The following is a 21,271-nucleotide window of genomic DNA, read 5'->3' as shown; positions in this document are numbered from 1 at the left end:
AGTGCAGGAGCCATGGTGCTCTCTACAGGAGGGCAGGCCCCACAGGAGCCTTGACCTAGGGCTTGCTGAGCCTAAGAGCTTTTGGACCCAGTTAACCACAACGGCGGGGTATTGGGTGGGAGGAAGGACAAGTAAAGAGGAAGGGAGGGGTGTGGGCAAATTATAGTTCCAGGGAAGGAATGTGTGGTGTCTTGTTAAAAGGAAGGTGGGCTAGCACATCTGGGGACAGGCTCTTTGGTAAAGCAGAAATGTTGGAGCTTTGAAATGTGCACATGAGTTAGGGGAAGCAGGAGTCACAAGGGCAAGTCTCATTACAGAAGAAAACAGGGTGAAACAGAAGAAGGGGAAACAATGAAAATTGGAGAGTACTGAGTTTATAAGAAATGGATATGCGGCATTTGGTGGAAACTTGCTTTGGCCTTGGGAATAGGAGAACTGTAAATATGGATAATATGTAAATACCATTTATAATTTAAAAAATCTGGAAGGCTCAAATGAGATAATCCTTCTGAGGGCACTTTGACAAGTATGAAAGAAGATATTTGTGGCCAAGAGGAATGGATACTGGGTGTGGAGTCTGAAAACGAGGGTTCGAGAGCCAGCTCTGCCTTGAGGGTAGACAAGTCACGGTCTCATTTGGTTCGGTGTCCTCAGCCGGGAAAGCAGCCATGACTATTCTTTCCCACGATGGCTCTGAGGGGCCATATTCATTTCCTTGGACTGCTACGACAAAGTACCACAAGCTGGGTGGCTCAAAACAACAGAGACTTTCCCCTTACAGTTCCAAAATCAAGGTGTTAGCAGGTGTCCTTCCTTGCCTCTTCCAGCTCCCAAAAAGCTCAGTGTTCCTTGGCTTGTGACAGCATTGCCCCAGTCTCTGCCTTCTTTACACGGCCTTCTCCCCCGTGTCTCTGTGTCTTCTCTTCTTTTTCTTTTTGGCATGGAATCTCGCTCTGTTGCCAAGGCTGGAGTGCAGGAGCGCAATCTCGGCTTCTTGCAACCTCCACCTCCTGGGTTCAAGCCATTCTCCTGCCTTAGCCTCCCAAAAAATTGGTACTATAGGCATGCACCACCATGTCCAGCTAATTTTTGTATTTTTAGTGGAGATGCAGGTCTCGAAACCTCAGGTGATCCGCCTGCCTTGGCCTCCTAAAGTGCTGGGATGACAGGTGTGAGCCACCACACCTGGCCCCTCTCCTGTTCTTATAAGAACAGCAGCCATTGGATTTAGGGACTACTCTAAATTCGGGATGATCTCATCCCCAAATCCTTAACTAATTACAGCTGCAAAGACCCTATTTCCAAATGAGGTCACATTCTGAGGTTCCAGGTGGACAGACACGTTTTAAATTTTTTTTTAGAGATACAGTCTTGCTCTGTCACCCAGGTTGTAGTGCAGTGGCAGGATCGTAGCTCACTACAGCCTCGACCTCCTGGGTTCAAGCAAGCCTCTTGGTATTGGCCTCCTGGGTAGCTGGAACTACAGGCATGTACCACCTTGCCTGGCTAATTAAAAGCAGGGTTTTTTTTTTTGTAAAGGTGGGGTCTTGCTGTGTCACCCAGGTTAGACATGAATTTTGGGGGGACACTACTCAACACACTACAAGGTCTAAACAGCAATGAAGCAAGAACATCAAGTAGATTGGAAGTGTTTTCTGCATACTTCTTCTTATTCTCCAGAAGCCCCTCTATTTCCAGTTTCTCTACACACACCTCTAATGGCTGCCATTGCCCACAAGATAAAAACCCAAGCCCTCAAGGCTGGCACTGCAGGCTCCAGTCCCTTATTTCAGTCTCTGTCCCTGACTTTTTCTCAGCTTCCCCACATCCTCCGCTCAATGACCGCAGCCAACCGCTTCCTTCTTAATCTTTATGACCCAGTTGAAACTCCCAGAAAGGGTTTCATGCACTTACCCCCATGGTGAATGCTTCCTGCTCTGAACGCCTATTTTGTTCTTTTCCCTGCGGTTAATCAGCTCTCCACACTCTCTTGGATCAAGTTGAATTGAAGCCTTTCCTTCTGCACCTTCCAGGCACTGAAGACGGAGGAAGTGTTTGCTTCTCCTTTGGACCTCCAGAATTGAGTTTTGCACTTGCCACAATCCGGGTCCTCAGTAACACCCTGAATTATTTACTTCCCACTACACCAACTCTGTTCCTGCAAAGATTTCATCTCTTTTACCATGCATGGCTGCATATCCTGTTCACTTTGATCCAAAGAGATGCTATTCTCCTTGGAACTTCTGGGGCATCTGCATCTATTCCCTCATTTTGGTCCATTATGCATCAGTCACTCGTTCATTCACAAAGATTCGTGGAGCACTTACGCTGCTCGGCTTTGTGCTGGACTCCAGCGATCCAGCCTGTGAGGCTGTCTCATTCTCCCATTCTGAGGGCAAGGGAATGGTTGCCATTGCCCACAGGATACAAACCAAGCACCCCAGGCTGGCACTGCAGTGGCCAGCCTGTTCCTTATGGGCCTAACATCCTTCTTCAAATGTTATGCATGCTCCATTGGACGGTTCCATTCAAATGGTTTTAGTTAATTCTTAAAGGGCAATGCCAAATGAAGGACTGAAAAAGCTGTGAGCTTAACTGGGGGATGCAGCTCCCTTTCACAGGGCCCCACAAGAGAACCAGGTCCTGAATTCTATAGCCAATGCCAGAAATGAAGAGCCCGATGTGGGATGGGCCAGGCTTTGAGGAGTGGCTTTCCAGGGCCCACCGTGCTGCAGAAGAGGAGAACACAGCCCAGGTCTGCCTTCTGCATTTGCCATAGCAGTGGCTGTGCTGTCCCTCCCTTGGCCTCTGGAAAAATCCCTAGAGAAACCTTGCAGGGACCAGAAGGAAGCAGGAACGTGTTGTTCCAATGTGATCACAGGTGGGATTGTGAACTTGGAACAAATGGGTGCCAGCGAAGACTGTCCCATGCAGTGCTCTGTGCTGTGCAATAAGGCAGGCTCAGGGGACAAACTGCACCCCTCCAGCCAGCAGCAAAGCCCCTGGCCTTTCCCCCTGCACAAGCCAGACAGTAGGATCCATAACCTCCTCCCCTGTGTCAAGGGGGACTAGATGGTCTTGGGGGATCGGGGGACAAATAACAAACAATATTAGTTCCAGATGCTTCTCTGGCCTGAGTATTTGACATGCCCATGGGCAAACTAAAGATGTTTTGGGCAGCAAACAGACACTGCCAGGGGTTCTTGGTGGAAGAGAGTCTCTTACCAGCATTGTTCTGCTGCTTGGTGTTTTTGATGTAGGCAGAGAACTTAGAGAAGATGTCAATTCCCGCTGTGTTGGATTCTCGGTGTTTTGCAGCCAGTTTGGGGTACCTGGAATGGAGGATGCAGTGTTCTGTGAATCGGTAGCTTTGGAGTTCCTTTAAGGGCAAGCCTATATCATGATGAGCAATACTTCCCTTTCCAGCTGCACCTACAAATGTTTGGGGTCTTTATCCCCATCCTATAGGGAGGGTGGGCATTCTCCATCCCCAGGTCATCCATAGAAGAAGTCAGAGGCCAGTAAGGTGCTGAGACCTGCCTAGGATGACAACAGTCTGCTAGGCAAGGAACCGGAATGCCATTCGGCGGACTCAGCGTGTGTCCTCTTCTCAGCACCAGCAATAATGAGGTGCCAGTGAGAAGGTCCAATTAAAGTTCCCACTAAGCTTGCCTCTCTACCAGGTAGGGTTCTTGACACTTCCACTACCCACTAAAATAACCATCTACTGCCAGTCCTGCGATTATAATTCTAGCTACACAGAGATAATTCTGGGAGCATGGGGATGCCACGTATGTTAGCAGTAAACCATTTCTCCAAAGGAAGAATACCCTCGGCCCTCTTCTGAAATGTCCTTCACACGCTTATTATTTGTGTGCAGCGATAAGATGCAGAAACTACCAAGCTTCAACTAAGGACATGTGTTTTCAATTGTTTTATTTTATCTTATTTGGAGATAGATTTGCAATGATCCAGCCCCTCTCTCTCTTTCTCAGAGCCTTTCATGTTGAAGCCAGAATAATACAAGAGGCAGGCTGGAGTTAGGACGATTGGCCTTGAGACTGAAGGAGGTAAACTTGCTCATGTGGGAACCCATGGCTTGGACCCATTAGCCCCATTAAAATGAGAACATAAGTTCAAATAAATATTATTTCACAAGCATTTTATGGGTATGGCCAGGTAAGGGTGGGTAGAGGTGGGGGGGCAGTTGCCAGGTTATCCTTATTATCAATGAACGTGTGCCTTTGTAATCTCTGGGTGAATAGTTTTTGGCTGTGGGCTGTTGGGTTGCTTTACATTTAAAAAGTAAAATCCCTTTTTGTTTGTTTGTTTTGATGTTTTTGACAGTTTGAACCAAACAAGGCTTTAAAACCTATTTGTTGTTCTTTAATGCTTTTTATTCCTCAACTGGCCCATGAGCTAGAACTGTCCCTTTTGGGGCCATGTTAGGTGGCTGTGTAATTTTAGAGATACTTCTATTGGAAGAGCCAAGCTTTCTACTATGAGGCAGGTAAGGAAGGCATTATTGTTTTCTTTTTACACAGAAGGGAACTGGATACCTGAAAAGATAAATAATGATTTAAAAACCATGGCTAATAAAGGGTGGAGGGACAACGAGGACCTGGTTTCCCGGCCTGCAGCAGTGTCCTTCCGCCTCCACTGCTTCTCTGGAAACAGTAAAAGGAAATTTGCGTTGAGCACCTACTGTGCAGCAGGCAGTGTTCTCGTCCCTTTACAGGTATTCACCATTTATGCCTCATAACAATTCTGTTGGTACTATTATTAACTTCATTTCCCACATGGGGAAATGGTGGCATAGAGAGATTAAGCAATTTTTCTGAGGTCACATGGCTGGGTGGCAAAGCCAGCATTCCAACCCAGGCAGTTTCACTGTGGAAGACTAGGTTTTAAATTCCACGTTGTGTGGCTTCTCATAAACTCCGCTGTGGACTCTGAAAGCCCCAGAGCCCTAAAGGTTGAACTGAGTACCATGGAGGAGCTGTCTCCATCCACCAGGAGGGGGCGCTCTGCACCGACGCTGCACACACATGTCTTCCTAGGTTAACACTGAGAATTATCACATTCATCTGCTGTGGCTGGGGGCACACAGCAGGGCTTCCTGCAAGATACTAGGTAATCTTCCAGGACTTGGGAATTTAGTGTCATCTCTTCCTATTTCGGCCTTCTCACATAGAATCCAGCATGTTATTAGAATTGATAGACTTAAATTGTTACTAACAAACGCCAAGTGTTTGTTTCTCTTTGATAATGTAAAGACAGAAAAACCTAGAAAATGCACCTCAGTGGGCAGGTTGTCTGGGTTTGTTGCGTTGTTTTGCTCTATCTCATCAATTGGTCAAAATTTCAGTCATCTGATCATTTCTTCACAATCAGGGTGAGCCAAACAGGGATGTGTGGTACCAAATCCAAGATGAGGACAGAGGACCGTGTATTCAGGGGCCTATGGTGGTGTGATCCTGTTTCCCAAGCACTAGAACTCATTGGGACTTTACTGTATAGTGCAGTGTTCCATTTGAGCTTTGTTCTTGTGGGAAGCGTGTCTCTAAAATGTTAATCTCACAAATTTCAGTAACTATACTGGGAGAGGTTGCTATACAAGATAAGTGCATTTGTTTTACCTCCATATTTATGCCATGTTTTAAATATGCAAATGAGTGGGCTACAAAGTACATTCTCTTTCACTAAAAGGCTAGAGAAGACTGTTTCATTCACATAAACATCTTTGAAATAACATTTGATTATTTGACAATAATCAAAGAAATGATAAATTTTTCTAACTCAGGAGTCAGGAAACTATGACCCATGACCCCTATTTGTCTCAAGCTAACAATGTTTTTTACATGTTTAAATGCTTGAAAAAGATCAAAAGAAGGATACTGTTTTGTGACATGTGAAAATAATATGAAATTCAAATTTCAATGTCCATAAGTAAAATATTATTGAAACAGTCATGCCCATTCATTTACATACTAGTTTATGGCTTCTTTCACAGTGTCACAGTGGAATTGCAACAGACATTGAACAGCCCACAAAGCCAAAAATACATGACTATCTGCCCTTTAACAGACAAGATTGCTGACTCCTGATCTAACTCATGATAATTTCTCTCCACCCTGTTTTTAAGATATCTTATTTCAAATACATGCACTTAACTTTCATTCTGGGAAGTAAAACAGTTGGCTTCTCACCAAAAAAAAAAAAAGACAGAAAGTTTCTTTTTCAAAAGTAGAATATAGTAGCAAAAAACAACAAAAAAAGAAAAAGCCGTTGCAGATGGTAGTGCCTTATCTGACTTCTCACTGACTTCTCAGTGACTAGCCGCAGCCAACCAGGACACTGAATAAAAGGACACTTGCCATGCAATTAAACCAGTGTGCATGAAACACCCACCGAGGACCAGGCCCTGAGACTGGTTTTGGGGATAGATACACTGGAGATAAAGAAAGACGGTTCTGATGGAATGACCTTGCTGATGTCAGCTTGAGTGTCTTCCCTCCTTTTTCTAACAAGCTGAAAAGTGGAAGTACTTCCTCTCTCTCTCCTTTCTCCATTGTTCCCACTTCCTTACGTCACCAACCCCTCACACGAGAAGGAGGTTAATGTGTCTGACTTTCCTAATCCTTGACTGTGTGCTTGTTTGTCTTATCTCTGCTGTGTAAGCAAAAGATCCCTGGAGGTGGAAGAGGCCTGGCTTATTCATTAAAAGATATCCCATAGGATCTGGGGTTTTAAGACCGAAGGTCACCAATTGTCTGTACAGTTGCACGTGGGAGACAGACTCAAAACAGGCACTGACTGCTCTTTCTAATTCTTTGAGCTACCATTTAATGAGCTCTTACTTCATATTAGCCACTAGGCTCAGTAGTAGTATTTTCTATAAAAGCCCTAAAAGATCAACAGCATGGTTCTTATTTTGTAGATGTGAGAATTAGAGATTCTAGAGATTTCAGGTCATTTGCCTGTAGCAGAGAATATGCATACTCACTAAACAGCCATGCAATTCTATTTCCCAGCTTCTCTCTCACCTAAGTTGGGATCAGGTGTGGATTCTGACCAATGGGATAGGAGAGAAAGTAATGTCACCACGCACATCCCTGGCCCTGCAAAACACTTTGGGTGATCTTTCTTCTCTCTCTCCCTGCTGAAGGAGGCTTGGAGAGCATGTATTCCAAAAACTACAAGATGGAAGAGGACCACACTACCCACTCAGAATTTGCTCAAGTGAGAAATAAACCTGTGTTTTGTTAAGCCACTGGGATATTATGGCTGATTTGTTACTGCAGCATAGTACAACCTAGTGGTATGGATTTGAACCCGAGTCACTCTGACTCCAAACCTTATGCCCCCAGCTACCATGCCATCCTGTGGAAGTCTGGAGACTGTTTCTCTACCTCCCAGAGAGTCTTGTTTTTCACTGTGGTGAGTTATCACTATATATTTTTGTTGAGACAGAGTCTCACTCTGTCACCATGCTGGACTCCCGGGTTCAAGTGATTCCCCTGCCTCAGCTCCCGAGTAGCTGGGACTACAGGTGCGTGCCACCATGCCTGGCTTTAACAAAATTTTTTTAATTTTAGTAGAGACAGGGTTTCATCATGTTGACCAGGATGGTCTCGATCTCCTGACATTGTGATCTGCCTGCCTCGGCCTCCCAAAGTGCTGGGATTACAGGTTTGATCCACCGTGCCCGGCCTACATTTTTAAAAATAATGAATTCAAGTTGTCTTCCAATTCTGTCAGTGCTCTGAACCCTGTTGACACTTAAATCATTCTTGGTAGTTGACTGACTAAATGACATACCACGTAACTAGACTACATCCGTCTACCGTCCTGAATTTTTGTTACAGCATCTGTGTACTAGGATCATTTGAGACAACAACTAGCTCTGGGAGAGTACTTTGTGGAACATGCACCAAAAGGCAACTTGGAGACTACATAATGTCACCACCTCATTTTAAAGATGAGAAGACAAGGCGGGTCTGAGAGGGAGAGAGGCTTGTTCAAGGTCATACAACAGACACTGGTAGAGTGGTGACCACAGGTAGGGCTCCTGACTCTCAGTGCTGAATCCTAGAACCTTCGGCCACTCCATGGAGATGAAACACAAGGGCCAGAATGTCCCAACAGTAATCCCAGCATTAATCACAACACTTCCTTGCCGCGTGTTCATTCACAGAGTCAATCCAAGGAAAGAGATGGATGTTAGTCTCATTTAGAAACAACTTGAGACTTCCTGGATTCCTCATTTTGACACCAAATGCTCCCTGGGATCAAATGTGATTTAAAAAAATGGTTGTAGTGTTTGTATGTGGTTTTCTCCTTTAAAAAATAAAGCTAAGGGGAAAAAGGCTCCCATAATGGCTTGGCTTTTGGCAGCTTTTACAAATAGTGGTATGATGAGAAACACATGGCCGATCAGTGCTTGGGGAATGGTTTGAGGATTTTGCTGCCCCCTAGAGAAACAAGACCAGGCTGCCCTGCTCCAGATGCCTCACAACATGGGCCACTCCACCTCCCAGCCTGAGTCGCTGGGGAAGCTGGAGAGGCTGGTGGTTTGTTGTGGGCAGACCAGCAGGCTTCTATGGGGCTGAGGCCCTGGCTTGGTAACATTTACTGGGAGTAATTGTGGCAACTGCCTCAGTCTGATGGGTGCAGAGGCATCTAAGGGACACTCCTGGGGGCTCTGGAATACTTGATGGTCTCATCCTTAGCATCTCCACCTTGGTAGCCTTCTGGAGATGTGCATTTTAACAGCTTCAAGGATTTTGCTACCTGAGTGTACTGGATTGTTAGGTCACTAACATGGCAGGAATGCACTTCATAAAACCTCGTATACACAACTGCAGTCCAGAGAAGCACCTGGACCAGAGAGAGCAAAGCTCAGGACAGGGAAGGTTGGTGGAGAGGGTCGAGTGGAGGGAGGGCCCACATCCAGCCCTGCCCACCCCTATTTGGATCATGGAAACTTCAGAATGTGATGAAATGATGATGAAGTTAGGTGATGAGCTGCCTCTGGAAGAATGTTCAAGGACATGTGGGGCATACCATTCCAGCAGTCTCTGGCCTGCCTTGTGGTCCCACTGTGGTTGCAGATTGGAGACCCCTGAGTTAGAGAAGCAGCCCAGGAAAGGCACAACTGTGCTGGGGATGGTGTGGTGGTGGGGGGAACCTCACTGAAGGGCATGTGAAGAACCAAAGAGCAAGGAGGGCTCTGGGAGGCATCCTGTCACAGAGAAGGGAACAGAGGCTAAGAGCAGAGAAGGACTGTTTCAAGAGGTCACAGCACATCACCAGCAGACTAGGATTGTATCCCAGCCCCTCACCCCTCCATCCACTGTCTGGAAAAAGACCAAATGGGCTCCTCTGCTACTCACTGCTTCCAGTTCCATTTCCTAATAATCATGATGGAAGCCCTCACTCCTGAGTGCCAGTGTTACTTCTAAGAGGGAAATGTTAACTGCATCATGAACTTTCCTCTATGGGTCTCCCAGGCAAAGTCTAAACTCCAGTTATTGAAAAGAACATTTTTTTACATGTGGGATTTCGAACCAGTGCTAGCAATGAGGTTGGGTCCTGGGGACGGGGATGGAGTCTGGGCTCCCTCAGGGCACTTCCAGTGAAGTGACTGGCTGGTGTCCTGTTCAGACATGTGTGTGGCTTCTAGCAGTGGCTGAGATGGAAGTTAAATGTGAGGCTGCCCTATTGATTTAATGAATGCACTTATTTAAAGTCTATACTCAGCTGCTTCCAATGGGCTTCAGGTGGCTTTCCACTCTCAGTGTGAAAATAAACTGTCTCAATATGGACGGCAAAGAATATTTTTAAGGAAGAATGTATGATTGTTTAAGGATTGACTGGAGCATGACTGGGAGTTTTAATTTTTTTAACAGCAATTCACTAGATGTGCAACCCTGGGTAAGCGACTTAATCTCTCCCTGCCCTGATTGTGAAATGAGGTTAATGATAGTACCTACCTTCCAAGGCTGCTGGAAGGATGAAATGAATCACATTAGCTAAGTGTGGTGAATGGTGCCTGACACAAAATGAAGGCTATGAAAGTGCTGATAAATAAATAAAACTTTAAAATAAATGCAAGATGGTGGTTTTTAGTAGTCAAATCCCACTTACTTTACCCACTTGGTATGTCCTGAACCCTTCCTTCTCCTCTCCCCCGATTTTCTTGCCCTGCCTTGTCTCAGTCCTTCATTCTGTTCTGCCTGGACGGTCACCAGCGGCTTCCTGAAATTAATTCCTCTATCTCCAGCTTCACGGTCCTCTAGGATACCGGCTTCCCTCAACCTCTAAAGTAGGTCTTAAAAGGGACTCCCACCTGCTGTGCTTAATCCCTTTCCAGATACCCCACGGAATTCACTACAGGATAATACCTTACAGGATAAAGTCCATGCCTCACTCTATATGTAATATTTTTTTTCTAGTGTTTTTCAAAAATTGTGATTATTTTAATCCCCGATCACAGTATTCTTTAAAGAACAGGTCTAGCTTTAGGAAATTTTAGAAGTGATCAGTCTTCTTTTTACTGCTCTTTTCTAATAGTAGCGACATGTCACCCAAAAAAACTTAGAGCTCTCTGGTCTATACTCGCCCTGAACCTGTTTGTAATAGAGGAGCCGCTTGGAGTCAGACCAGATTTGGTCAGGTATGAGAACCTGGATGTTGTTTGAAGTCACTGGCCTTTCCTGACTTCTTTTCATTCTGGCAGACTTTCAGCTCTGGTTCTGAAATGAAGGAAACTTTTCCCCCACTTCAAGGTCTTCCAAGCAAAGTGAGTTGGAGAGAGGGGGACATACTGGGGCAAGGGAGGTGTGGTGTCCCAGGGCTCCTAAAATCACTCTGTGTAGGTGGGAATCACTGGCTCTGCTTCATAGGCCATATCTACTCTTGAGTGGATTTCATGGAGCTGTTTTGAGATTGGCAACCCTCTGGGGGTCCCAGCTCTCTCTTTGAAGAGAGGGTCCTGTTCTCTGGACTGCTGAGGTTCCTTTGGAAATGGATCTGCTCAAAGTTAACACCAGGCCTTTGTAGATCCGGTATGAACCCTTCCCATTTCAACAGCTCGGAAAGACACAGATCCTTACTTTTCAGGGGTCAAGGTCTCCTCCAGGAACTCCTCAATCTTATTGACATCTGTCTTCACATCCCCGTTGAAGGTCAGGAAGGGCGGGTGCGTGCCAGGGGCTAGGTTGTGCAGGTCGGCTGGCTTTCTGTAGAGAGAGTGAGATTCAGGTGTTGTCTTACAGCAGGGTGCTTCCTGTTCTGGGAAACCTAAGATGGATTGTAACTTAGATTCCCTGGGCTATCCAACATGTCTTTCAGGGGAAACAGATTTATGGTGTATGGTGTAGGGCAGGGGAGGTTGGAGGAAGCTCTGAAAGAATGTGATGTGACCCAGGAAGTGCGTCCAGTGGAGTCAACCAGAGAAGAACAAGTCAAGGTGAAGGAGTTGAGTGCTGTTGAAAAAGTGGAGAGAATCCAGGTGATTATCTAAGTCAGATCCAAGCTTTAATTACCCAGGGTAGAGGTGGGGTTTTGCTTTTTTTTTTTTTTTGAGACAGAGTTTCACTCTTGTCACCCAGGCTGGAGTGCAATGGCGTGATCTCGGCTCACTGCAACCTCCACCTTCTGGGTTCGAGCAATTCTCCTGCCTCAGCCTCCTGAGTAGCTGGGACTACAGGCGCACGCCACCGTGCCCAGCTAATTATTTAGTAGAGACAGAGTTTCACCATGTTGACCAGGATGGTCTCGATCTCTTGACCTCGTGATCCACCCGCCTTGGCCTCCCAAAGTGCTGGGATTATAGGCGTGAGCCACCACGCCCGGCTGGGGTTTTGCTTTTAAAAGCTCTTCAGGCGGGGCACGGTGGCTCACACCTGTAACTCCAGCACATTGGGAGGCTGAGGCGGGTGGATCACCTGAGGTCAGGAGTTTGAGATCAGTCTGACCAACATGGAGAAACCCCGTCTCTACTAAAAATAAAAAATTAGCCGGGTGTGGTAGCACATGCCTGTAAACCCAGCTACTTGGGAGGCTGAGGCAGGAAAATTGCTTGAACTGGGGAGGTAGAGTTTGTAGTAATCCCAGAAAACGCCATTGCACTCCAGTCTAGGCAACAAGAGCAAGACTCAAAAAAAAAAAAAGCTCTTTCACTAATCTGCCTAACAAAAACGCACTACACAAAATTTCATACTTTAAAATTTAATTAATTAGATCACAGTTTTCTTCTAATACATATCTCCAGATACAAAAAAAATTGAGAGTTTGGGCCATTTGTTCAAGTTAGATGCTTCTGTTGTGTGTAATTTATATTTTAATATCTAATAACCAATGTCTAACATTGATCAGCCTTGTCACTGTCCACAAAATACTTTTCTTGAAACAGCCCCTGATATGACCTTTGGGTAGCCATGAAAATAAACTATTAGATTGAAAACTATTAAATGAAGACATTTGTTTCAAAAGTCTTCTTATTGCTAAGATTATTCCTCCACAAACACCAGGTAGGCTACTACCGAGGATTCTGCACCAAGAACCTCCTATTGCTGAGTAAGAAGATAACTGAGAGAAAGCCTTACAATTCAAGCTCCATGAGGCAAAAGACCCAGAACCATGCCTGGCATATAGGAAGCCCTCAGCAGATACATATTTTTAATGGCTACATAAATAAAGCCTGCATTTTTTAGCCACTGGCAGTGACTCATGCCTGTAATCCCACCACTTTGGGAAGCTGACAAGGGAAGAATCGCTTGAGCCCAGGAGTTTGAGACCAGCCTGGGCAACATAGCGAGACCCCATCTTTACAAAAACCATAAAAAATTAGCTGAGCATGAAGGCAGTACTTGCAGTCCCAACTGCTTGGGAGATTGAAGCAGGAAGATTGCTTGAGCCCAGGAGTTCGAGGCAGTTGTGAGCCACTGATGGCACCTCTGCACTCAAGCCTGGGTGACAGAGTGAGACTCAGTCTCAAAGCAATAATAATAACACAACAACAGAAAATCATACATTTTAAATTTAAAATTTAATTTAGCTGCAAAATTAGAAGTCAAAGGTTGGTCTGAAATTGGTAAAAACGTCAATCCAGTTATGAAGGCTTTCTGCTTTCAGTTGAATGTGGGGAGAACCAGGAGGCAACCCCACTGCTGTGGTATTCATGCTCCACCACAGTCTACCTTTTACAGTATTTTAACTTAATTCAAGCATCCGCTATTATTCTCCAAATGTGACTATGATGCTTCTAGGTTTAGTAGAAAGAAGTTATTTTTCTTGAAACATTTAAAAATTCTGTTCAACATACATACATCAAAAATCTTCTAGGAGTCAGAAATTGTGCCTAGTTTTTAAAATTATGCAGTTACTTAAATATTATCTTAAGTTGAAAACAATGTATTTTCTAAGTAAATGCAAATTCTGCTTTCTGAGGGGATTCGAATAGAGCACTTGGTTTATGAAAGTTATTTCTTTTTATAGCGAACTTTGCTGGGCCCAGTAGGATCTTTTAGGTAACACACACACACACACACATATATACACACACACATATGTATATATATGTGTGTGTGTATATATGTGTGTGTGTGTGTAGGCTACCTGGTGTTTATATATATATGTATATATATAAAATAGGCAGCAAATTTGGTCCCTAAGAAGACAGAAAGCTCTTTGGTATGCCTGTTGGTTTCTGGGTCAGACACTTAAAGAAATCTAAGATAACCAAACCAACAGTGTATTTCTCCCCCTGGGAAAGAGGAGACCCAAAAGTCCTAAATTACCCAGAAAGAAAGGGCTAGATGATGGAAAAGTGGGTGAAAATCTGGAATGCAGCCCCAATTGAATGAATGAACAATTAATTAACTGAATAATTATTTGAACTTCCTGCCCTTAGCCCACAGCAGTGCTAAGTGGCGTTTCTGGCGTGCACTGGGGAACACACTGACTACCTGCAGGAAGGCCAAGTGCAGTGGGACGGGAAGTGGCCTTGTGTTTGACATGGGTAGGTCCTGTGAATACCCAAGGGTGTGCTTCTGTGTCTGTGCCAGCTGGTCAGAATGCAAGAGCAAGAATGGAGCAAAGCGAGGGGAAGAAGGGTTGGCAGATTGGGGAAAATGGGAAAAGGGAGGGTTACACTAAAAAAAAAAGAGGAGGGAGAGGAGGGAAAGTGGTGGCAACTTGCAAGATGGGGCTGGAACATCAGATTCACCCCAAATGCTCTCTCTGAGAATGCCACATTTCTTGTGGGAGTCGGGAGTGGAAAACATTAGACGCAGAAACTGTAAAAAAGTAAACAGTGGGGATAGAGGAGTCTGTAATGAAACAAATTCCTGGCGTAATCAGTTTGGGAGGAGAAGAGAAGAATTTCAATTACTGTGCTACTCCCATGTCACTCCCCAAACACATACACTCTCCAGCTGCATTCTGAGGCACTTGGAACTCAGACAATTGAGACGGAAAGTATTTTTAAAATCTAATTTACGTAGTCTCCGGGTTTACTTTGTGTATGTCCCTCATTTTAGACAATGAAGGGACATTCTTTATTTGCTCCTGGTTTTTAGAGCTGACACAAGGCAGCAATGTGTGCACTCCTGGTCACCTCTCTGTGGCTTAAAAGATACAGGAATGTGTTGTGTTTGTGGTGCTGGTGGTGGTGGTAGGTTTTTTCCTGGGCCTGTCAGACGCCCTTGGGAAGTACTGCCTACGGCCACCGATGCTTAGCTAGAGTTGCAGCCCTCTCTCTTTGTTGACCCTGATTCAACATTTATAGTTGAGACTACATCATTAGCATGGGATGACATGTTGCCAGGTCTGATTTATAAACTAGGTAAGGAGTATTGGTCTCCTTTTCCTTGCTGGATTGCCAGCTTCATGAACCCAGTGATAGTCCTAAGAATAGCCAACACGCATGGAGTTCTTGCTATGAGCCAGGTACAGGGCTGATTGCAAATGCTTTACATGGCCTGCCTTGATAAATCCTCACAATAATCCAATTGACTAAAAAGACACTGTCTCCATTATACAGATGAGGAAACTGAGGCACTGAAAAGTTCAAGATTATTCAGTCACTAAAGGGTAGTATCAGGAAAATAAATCAGTTTTCTTAGAAATTAATATGTGTGTTGGTGGGTTGGGGGGCGGGTGGTGAGAAACAGTAAGAAAATTTTCTTATCTGTAAAACTGGAGTGGTGCTACTTGCCTGGACTACGTCAAAGGGGTGTTGGCTGGACCAGATGTGATCTCATGAAGGAGGAACCAAAGCATCTGAAGCACGCGGGCAGAGGTGGTTCCCTTTCCCACTTCCATCTCCAGCAAACATACAAGTCCTCTCTCACACATGGCAATCCAAACACCTCTGATTCTCCACTGAAAGAGGCTGCTCTTTCAGAAGTCTCCTGCTTTCTTTAGTTATTGCAGGCACTAATTGCATAGTGGATGCAAGTTCATTTATTTGAAAGATAGTTGAGGACCTATAAAAAGCTGGTTGCTATGGAGGATACAAAGAAACTTAAAACATGATCCTGGTCTGCTCTTGAGGGATTTAAGGTCTCATCTGAAAGACAAAACAAACTTCATAACTAATGTGTTACCAAGAGCATAGTATTTGAACCAAGGAGATGGAGTTTTTAGCCTCTCTAATTTCTAGTTGGCACCTTCGGCGAATCATTTAAATACACCTGTCTTAGTTTCCTTGTATAAATAACACAGAGAAGTAAGACCTTCTTCACAGGATTATACATTATGTGATTTTTTTTTTTAAATGGGAAAGCATTCACCGGTTGTAAAGCATTAGGGGTACAGACATCATAACTTTGTGAAACTCTAAATAATGACACAAGGCAACAGCAACGTAAGCAACAGGTGCTGGGTGAGTCTGGAGGAAGGCTGGGTTGAGAGGTGTGCTTGCGAGCGTGGTGGGGTGGGTTTGAGAAGGTCTCACAGAGGGGATGGGGCTGAAGCTCAGCCCGGAGCCAGGGACAAGAAGGAAGAGAGGGGCTATTTTAGGCAGAGGATGCAGCTCAGCCAAGGGATGGAGGCGCGAAGGAAGAAGAACAGCAGAAGGTAGGCCAGCCTGACAGAGCAGACAGGTCATGGTGAGAAGCGTTGGGAAAGAGTGCTGGGAAGAATGAAGGAGAGGACAAATCGGGGCTTTGGATGCATTAATTCCATGGACAATGGAAAGCATCAAAGGTTTTTTGATCATGAAAGTGGCCTGATTAAAGCATTATTTTAGGAAGAATAACCTTAGAATCATATAAAGGATGGGTCAGAGAGGAGAAAAAGAGAGAGAATGTGTGAGTCTGGAAGGATAAAGACCAGCTTGAAGAACAATGAGACTATCGGGGTGGCAGTGGTGAGACTTGAATCAAGTGTAGGCTTTGAGAATGAAAAAGAGAGTTTGAAGGAAGAGAGAATGCAATAGAACGCTCTAGACTTGGCTACTGATCAACAATGAAGGTGGCAATAGAAAGGAGCAGGAAGTGTTTAGTGGCTAGAAAATAGAAGAAAAAAGGAATTCAGGAAGAGCCCAACTCAAAGGAAAAGGATGAAAATTGATGTATACAATGTTAGGCATATATGATAACAAAAGTGGAAATACCTAGATGATAACAGGGCTCTGCATATAAAATAGTTCACATAAAGATGACGAGGAGAATATGCCAAGCTCACCAGGGATGAAGGTAGAGGCAGAAGATGAACACTCAGGGAGTGAGCCTCGAGCTGTTCCACATTTAAACAGGTGGAAGACAGGAAACAGAATACATTCTGTAGGAGTGAAAAGAGTGTGGCTCCTGGTGTTTGTAAGTCATTAAACTGCACTTTAAAAACAGAACAGTAGTAACTCTCCATCCAAGCCTGTAATCTAGAGCTGTCACACTAAGGACTTCTAAATGTGGGAACACAGCATGGGAAAGGGTCTGGATCACAACTCCCTGAAGACTTGGACTCTCATACCTGAAGTCCTGCTAGCGTTCCATGGATGGTGGCCTTAGTACTACTGAAATGACTAATCCTATAGTTTTAGATGTCTGTGTTCATCTGTGTACATCAAACACTTAGTTGCATAGCCAATGTCCATCCTTCCTTCTTCTTTGCTAATCAAAAATTGCTAATCAGGGCAGTAAAGTGCTGGGCACCAAGTGAGATGCTCGCCTTTGCAAACTCTCTTGTAGCTAAGAGTAGACATTGAGACACAGTTCTGGACAATGAAATGTGAGCAAGGGGCTACTGGGAGCCATGGAAGGTTTTTGCCCACCTTCATGGAAGGTTCTCTGTTTGTGCAGCTAGACATACTCCTCATTAATGCAATGCACTTTACCTTTTCAGATCCACAGTGGTGACATTGAACACGACTCCTTTCAGCCAGAGAATCATGAAGAGGCGCTGAGAGAAAGGACAGTTGCCAATGCTTTCCCCATCGATTCCAGCCTGGAAAGAAGAGAACCGGTGTCCTGAGTGGGCAGGTGCAATTAGCAAGGGGAACGTAAGATTGTAACGCCCAAATGCAGGTCTGAGAAGAGCTTACTAAAACCATGTCCCATCAACTTCAAAGGGCAGTAGCCTGATATTATTCATCTTTGTCTTTTTAATGTCCATGGAGGGCAATGGCTAGCACCATGTAAAGGCTCAATAAATACTTGCTGAAATGAACTTGATGATTATGCAGAATCATAACTTTATGAAATCATAGAACCCTGGCATCTTGGGGTAAAACGAGACCTGCAGCATCACATAGTCTGACACAAATGATACTGGAATGCCAACATCTACACTCCCAAGTAAGCTTCTAGTCTCTGCTTGAATATCTCCACTGACCAGTCATTTGTATTAATATCTCTGGAAGCAGTTCATTCTGAGGATTGCTCTAACAATTAGAAATGCTTTCCTTTGGCTACCTAGCCAAAATATGTTCCTCTGTAGTCTACCCTCCCCCACCTCTTGGTCCTTGCTCCACATGGACGCCATGAATATAAATATCTCAGACTTTGATCCCATCTCCCTATATGGAGGATAGTCAGGAAGTTCAAGGCTTTAATCAATACACCACTTAGCTGGCTAGTACTTGGCCTTCGCTGTCAATAAACCATTCATTTGTTAAAGTACACTTTTACTCAACAAATACATATTGACTATCAGTTCTCTGCAAGGCACTGGAGAAAATTGCCCAAGAGATTCAAAATTGCATTCCTCCAAGGAGCTTATGGCCTTCTGTAGGGTGGGCTGGGGGATAAGACAGGAATAAATATAAAAATAACAACATTATTATTGGGTGTTCTTGCACTTCTGTCATTTCATTTCTCCTTCCTCAAAATAGTAGGCTTTTTTAGGTCTGAAAAACAAGTCTATCTTTACTGCACTTCTGAGTGGGCTGCAGATCCATACATTTCACAAAGAATTAATTTCAAGCAAACATATGAATAAACAAAAAAGGTTGGAGAATCAGTCTCTGTAGAATTCATTTTCATCTGATTGTTTATTGACCCCCAACATAGTACTTAGAGGAAGAAATAACACTTGCTCCAGACTCTGACGTTGGCTGCCCTGGAAACCATAGTCCCCGTAGGTGGCCTGCTACAGGATTCCACTGACAGGGAGGACATGTGTGGGCCTGGGTACTGAAGACTCCTCAAAGCTGTAAACAATCCAACCAACATGCAGGAATGGGGGCTTACTGAGATTTTTCTTTTTCAAAAGAAAGGGCGAAAACAAACGCGTTCCAGAAGCTCAGCACACTATTTTCCCCCTTGAGGTTTGTTTTGCTGTGGCATTCAGATGGGGAGGCAGTGATGCCTTCTTTCATACATTAGAACCTAATTGTGTGCTTATTTCTACCTTGCAAATTGCTCCCAGCAGGGACTCAGGTTTATAATGGAAAACTGGAACCTTTGACAGTGTTGGCTGTATGTAATTGCTATGAAATTACAGTTATCTTACCTCCCTCTTAACTACCCCAAAAGCCCCACTCTATTCAGTTCTCACTTTTCCCCTGTGCTGGAAACAGACCCACCTCTGAGTCCTGAGAGAGCATGGACACTGTTATATAAAATGGGAAAGGTGGGAGGGCACAGTGTGGGCGACACACCTGCCCACGGAGCTACAGTTACCAATAAAACACGCCCAGACAGGTGGCTATCAATTTAATAATAACTTGGTGCTAACTTGAGTTTATGATGTAAATTCCCCAAAAACTTCTCAAGAAGCACTTGACAGGTACCATGTTCTGGGTACTTTAAGACATCCCAACACAGGAAAAACTCCCCCAGGGCGTTACGGTGGAAGTAACAAGAGGAGAATTGAAAAAAAGCAAAACAAAAGCAGAAGCCAGATCCATATATTGTTATCTGTTTCCTCTGGTGGTGGTGGTAAGAGGATAAGGGAATTGAAGGAGGAACTAGCGAAAAGTGGAATTCTCAACTACATAAAAAATTCATATAATAATATAGTTAACAATAATAACTTATGTCTATATTGTCAGGCATTGTTCTAAAGGATTTACACCTATTATTAACTTATTTGTTTCTCATGAGGAGCCTGTGAAGTGAGATATTATCAGCTCTTACAGATGTGGAAACTGAGGCACAGAGAGTGAAATAACTGGCCTAAGGTTATCATCGCGGTGAAGCCAGGATGAACCCAGGTGGTCTAGCTAGAGATCCAGTGCTCTGAGCTGCCACACGTGGAGCCAGCCTGAGGGTCCAGCCAGGTAACATGTTCTCTCCAGGTGCTGGTAGGGCTAGTGTTGAATTGTATGGACATCCTCTGGTCCATGTGCAATCAGTTATGCCAGGAGTGTAGGGTGTGGTGTTCTTCATGGCTCCCTACATTTTCATTATGTCTTATTAAGCTCGTATTTAACTATGATTCCAGGTTTAGTAAACAAAAATTGCCAAAGGCCAATAGAAAGATGTGAGAATTCTACCATTTACCTCCAGTGTCTGGGTGTCCCTCTTTCAGCTTCCTCTATTCCCCTTCAAAACCCAATAGCCTTGTGGCTCTAAGACATTGTTAAACTCATGGGTTAAATGTGACAACCATCTGAAACATCAACAGAGAATAACCAGATGGGGTTCAGTTGGACACCATACCCTAAAAAGTGTGAGGGAAAACCCAGGTAGACTTTGTTCCAGAGAGATTTTGAGCACTGGGGTCCGGGAACTGGCACAAAAGCAGTGTCCTAGGCTGAATCATGTTCCTCCAAATTCATGTCCCTCCTGGAATGTGTGAATGGGATCTTATTGGGCAACAGGGTCTTTGCAGGTGGAATCAACTGTAAGATGAGGTCGTATTGGATTAGGATGGGCTCCCAACATGACTGGTGTCCTTATAAGAAGAGGGAAATTTGGGCACAGACATGCAGAGGACAAAGTCGTGTGAAGATAAAGACAGAGATTGGAGTGATGTATCTACAAGCCAATGAATGCCAAGGATTGGTGGCAGACACCAAAAGCTGGAAGAGACAAGAAGGGATTTTTCCTCGGAGCCTCTGGAGAGAGTCTTGCTCTGCCCACACCTTGATTTTGAGCTTCTGGCCTCCAGAACTGTGAGAGAATCAATTTCTGCTCCTATCAGCTATACTGTGTATAGCAATTTCTTGGAAACTAATGCAATCAGAGAAGTGTCAAAAGGACAATGATATATATTAACAGCTAATGGCAAATTTCCCAAGCTCGCGATTCTGCTTTAATAAAGCAGAATAAAAAACAGAATTGCCTTTAAATAAACAGAATTGCCTGCTATAATCCCAAAGTGCTTCCTGTTTCCTAAAGTGTATATAACAACTTATTATAAAATATCATATCATATATAATATTCCATATGATAATACCAGTAGTAGTAGCATAATGTAATTATATAGGCTGTATGATTACATGTCGTATGTTATATGCTGGATACTTCATATTGTATGCTATTATATAGTTCCTTTCATGTGATCTCTCTCTATATATGATGACCTTGGTTCCCTCAAAACATAGTTGATGTTTTATTTACTTTGTCTTCAGCAGCAACAAGCACAGGCACCTAAAACTTACTTCATATTCAGTGCCTGTTTAAATGGATGCATGTTGAGGGGAAGGTGATGTTCCTCCCTTTTTGTGGCTTGAGGATCTCAAAATTCTCTCACCGGCATTTTGAAAATCAACCTAAAATACCTGCATACACACTACATACATACATACATGGCAAGCCTGATTTATGTAGCACACTAGCTGGAGACTGTGGTTCTAGACCCATCTCTGCCTCTACT

At 44.2% G+C, this 21,271-nt stretch overlaps 1 protein-coding gene across 4 annotated transcripts in view; it reads right to left on the bottom strand.

The window, feature by feature from the left end:
- The window catches only part of CLIC5 (chloride intracellular channel 5), a 181,290-nt gene that overhangs the window by 37,717 nt on the left and 122,302 nt on the right, over positions 1–21,271 (bottom strand). For all 4 annotated transcript variants that reach the window (XM_064360998.1, XM_064360999.1, XM_012448788.2 and 1 more), the window contains exons 2-4: positions 17,345–17,454; positions 11,118–11,243; positions 3,226–3,332 (exon numbers count right to left, since the gene is read on the bottom strand). In XM_064360998.1, coding sequence (XP_064217068.1) covers positions 3,226–3,332; positions 11,118–11,243; positions 17,345–17,454 — 343 coding nt within the window. The remainder of the gene's footprint in view (positions 1–3,225; positions 3,333–11,117; positions 11,244–17,344; positions 17,455–21,271) is intronic.

The sequence above is a fragment of the Aotus nancymaae genome, unplaced genomic scaffold, assembly GCF_030222135.1.
Source record: "Aotus nancymaae isolate 86718 unplaced genomic scaffold, 86718_ANA_hifiasm-v0.15.2.pri h1tg000040l, whole genome shotgun sequence".
In the NCBI taxonomy this organism is placed as follows: domain Eukaryota; kingdom Metazoa; phylum Chordata; class Mammalia; order Primates; family Aotidae; genus Aotus; species Aotus nancymaae.
This window is presented reverse-complemented; position numbering and strand designations above follow the sequence as displayed.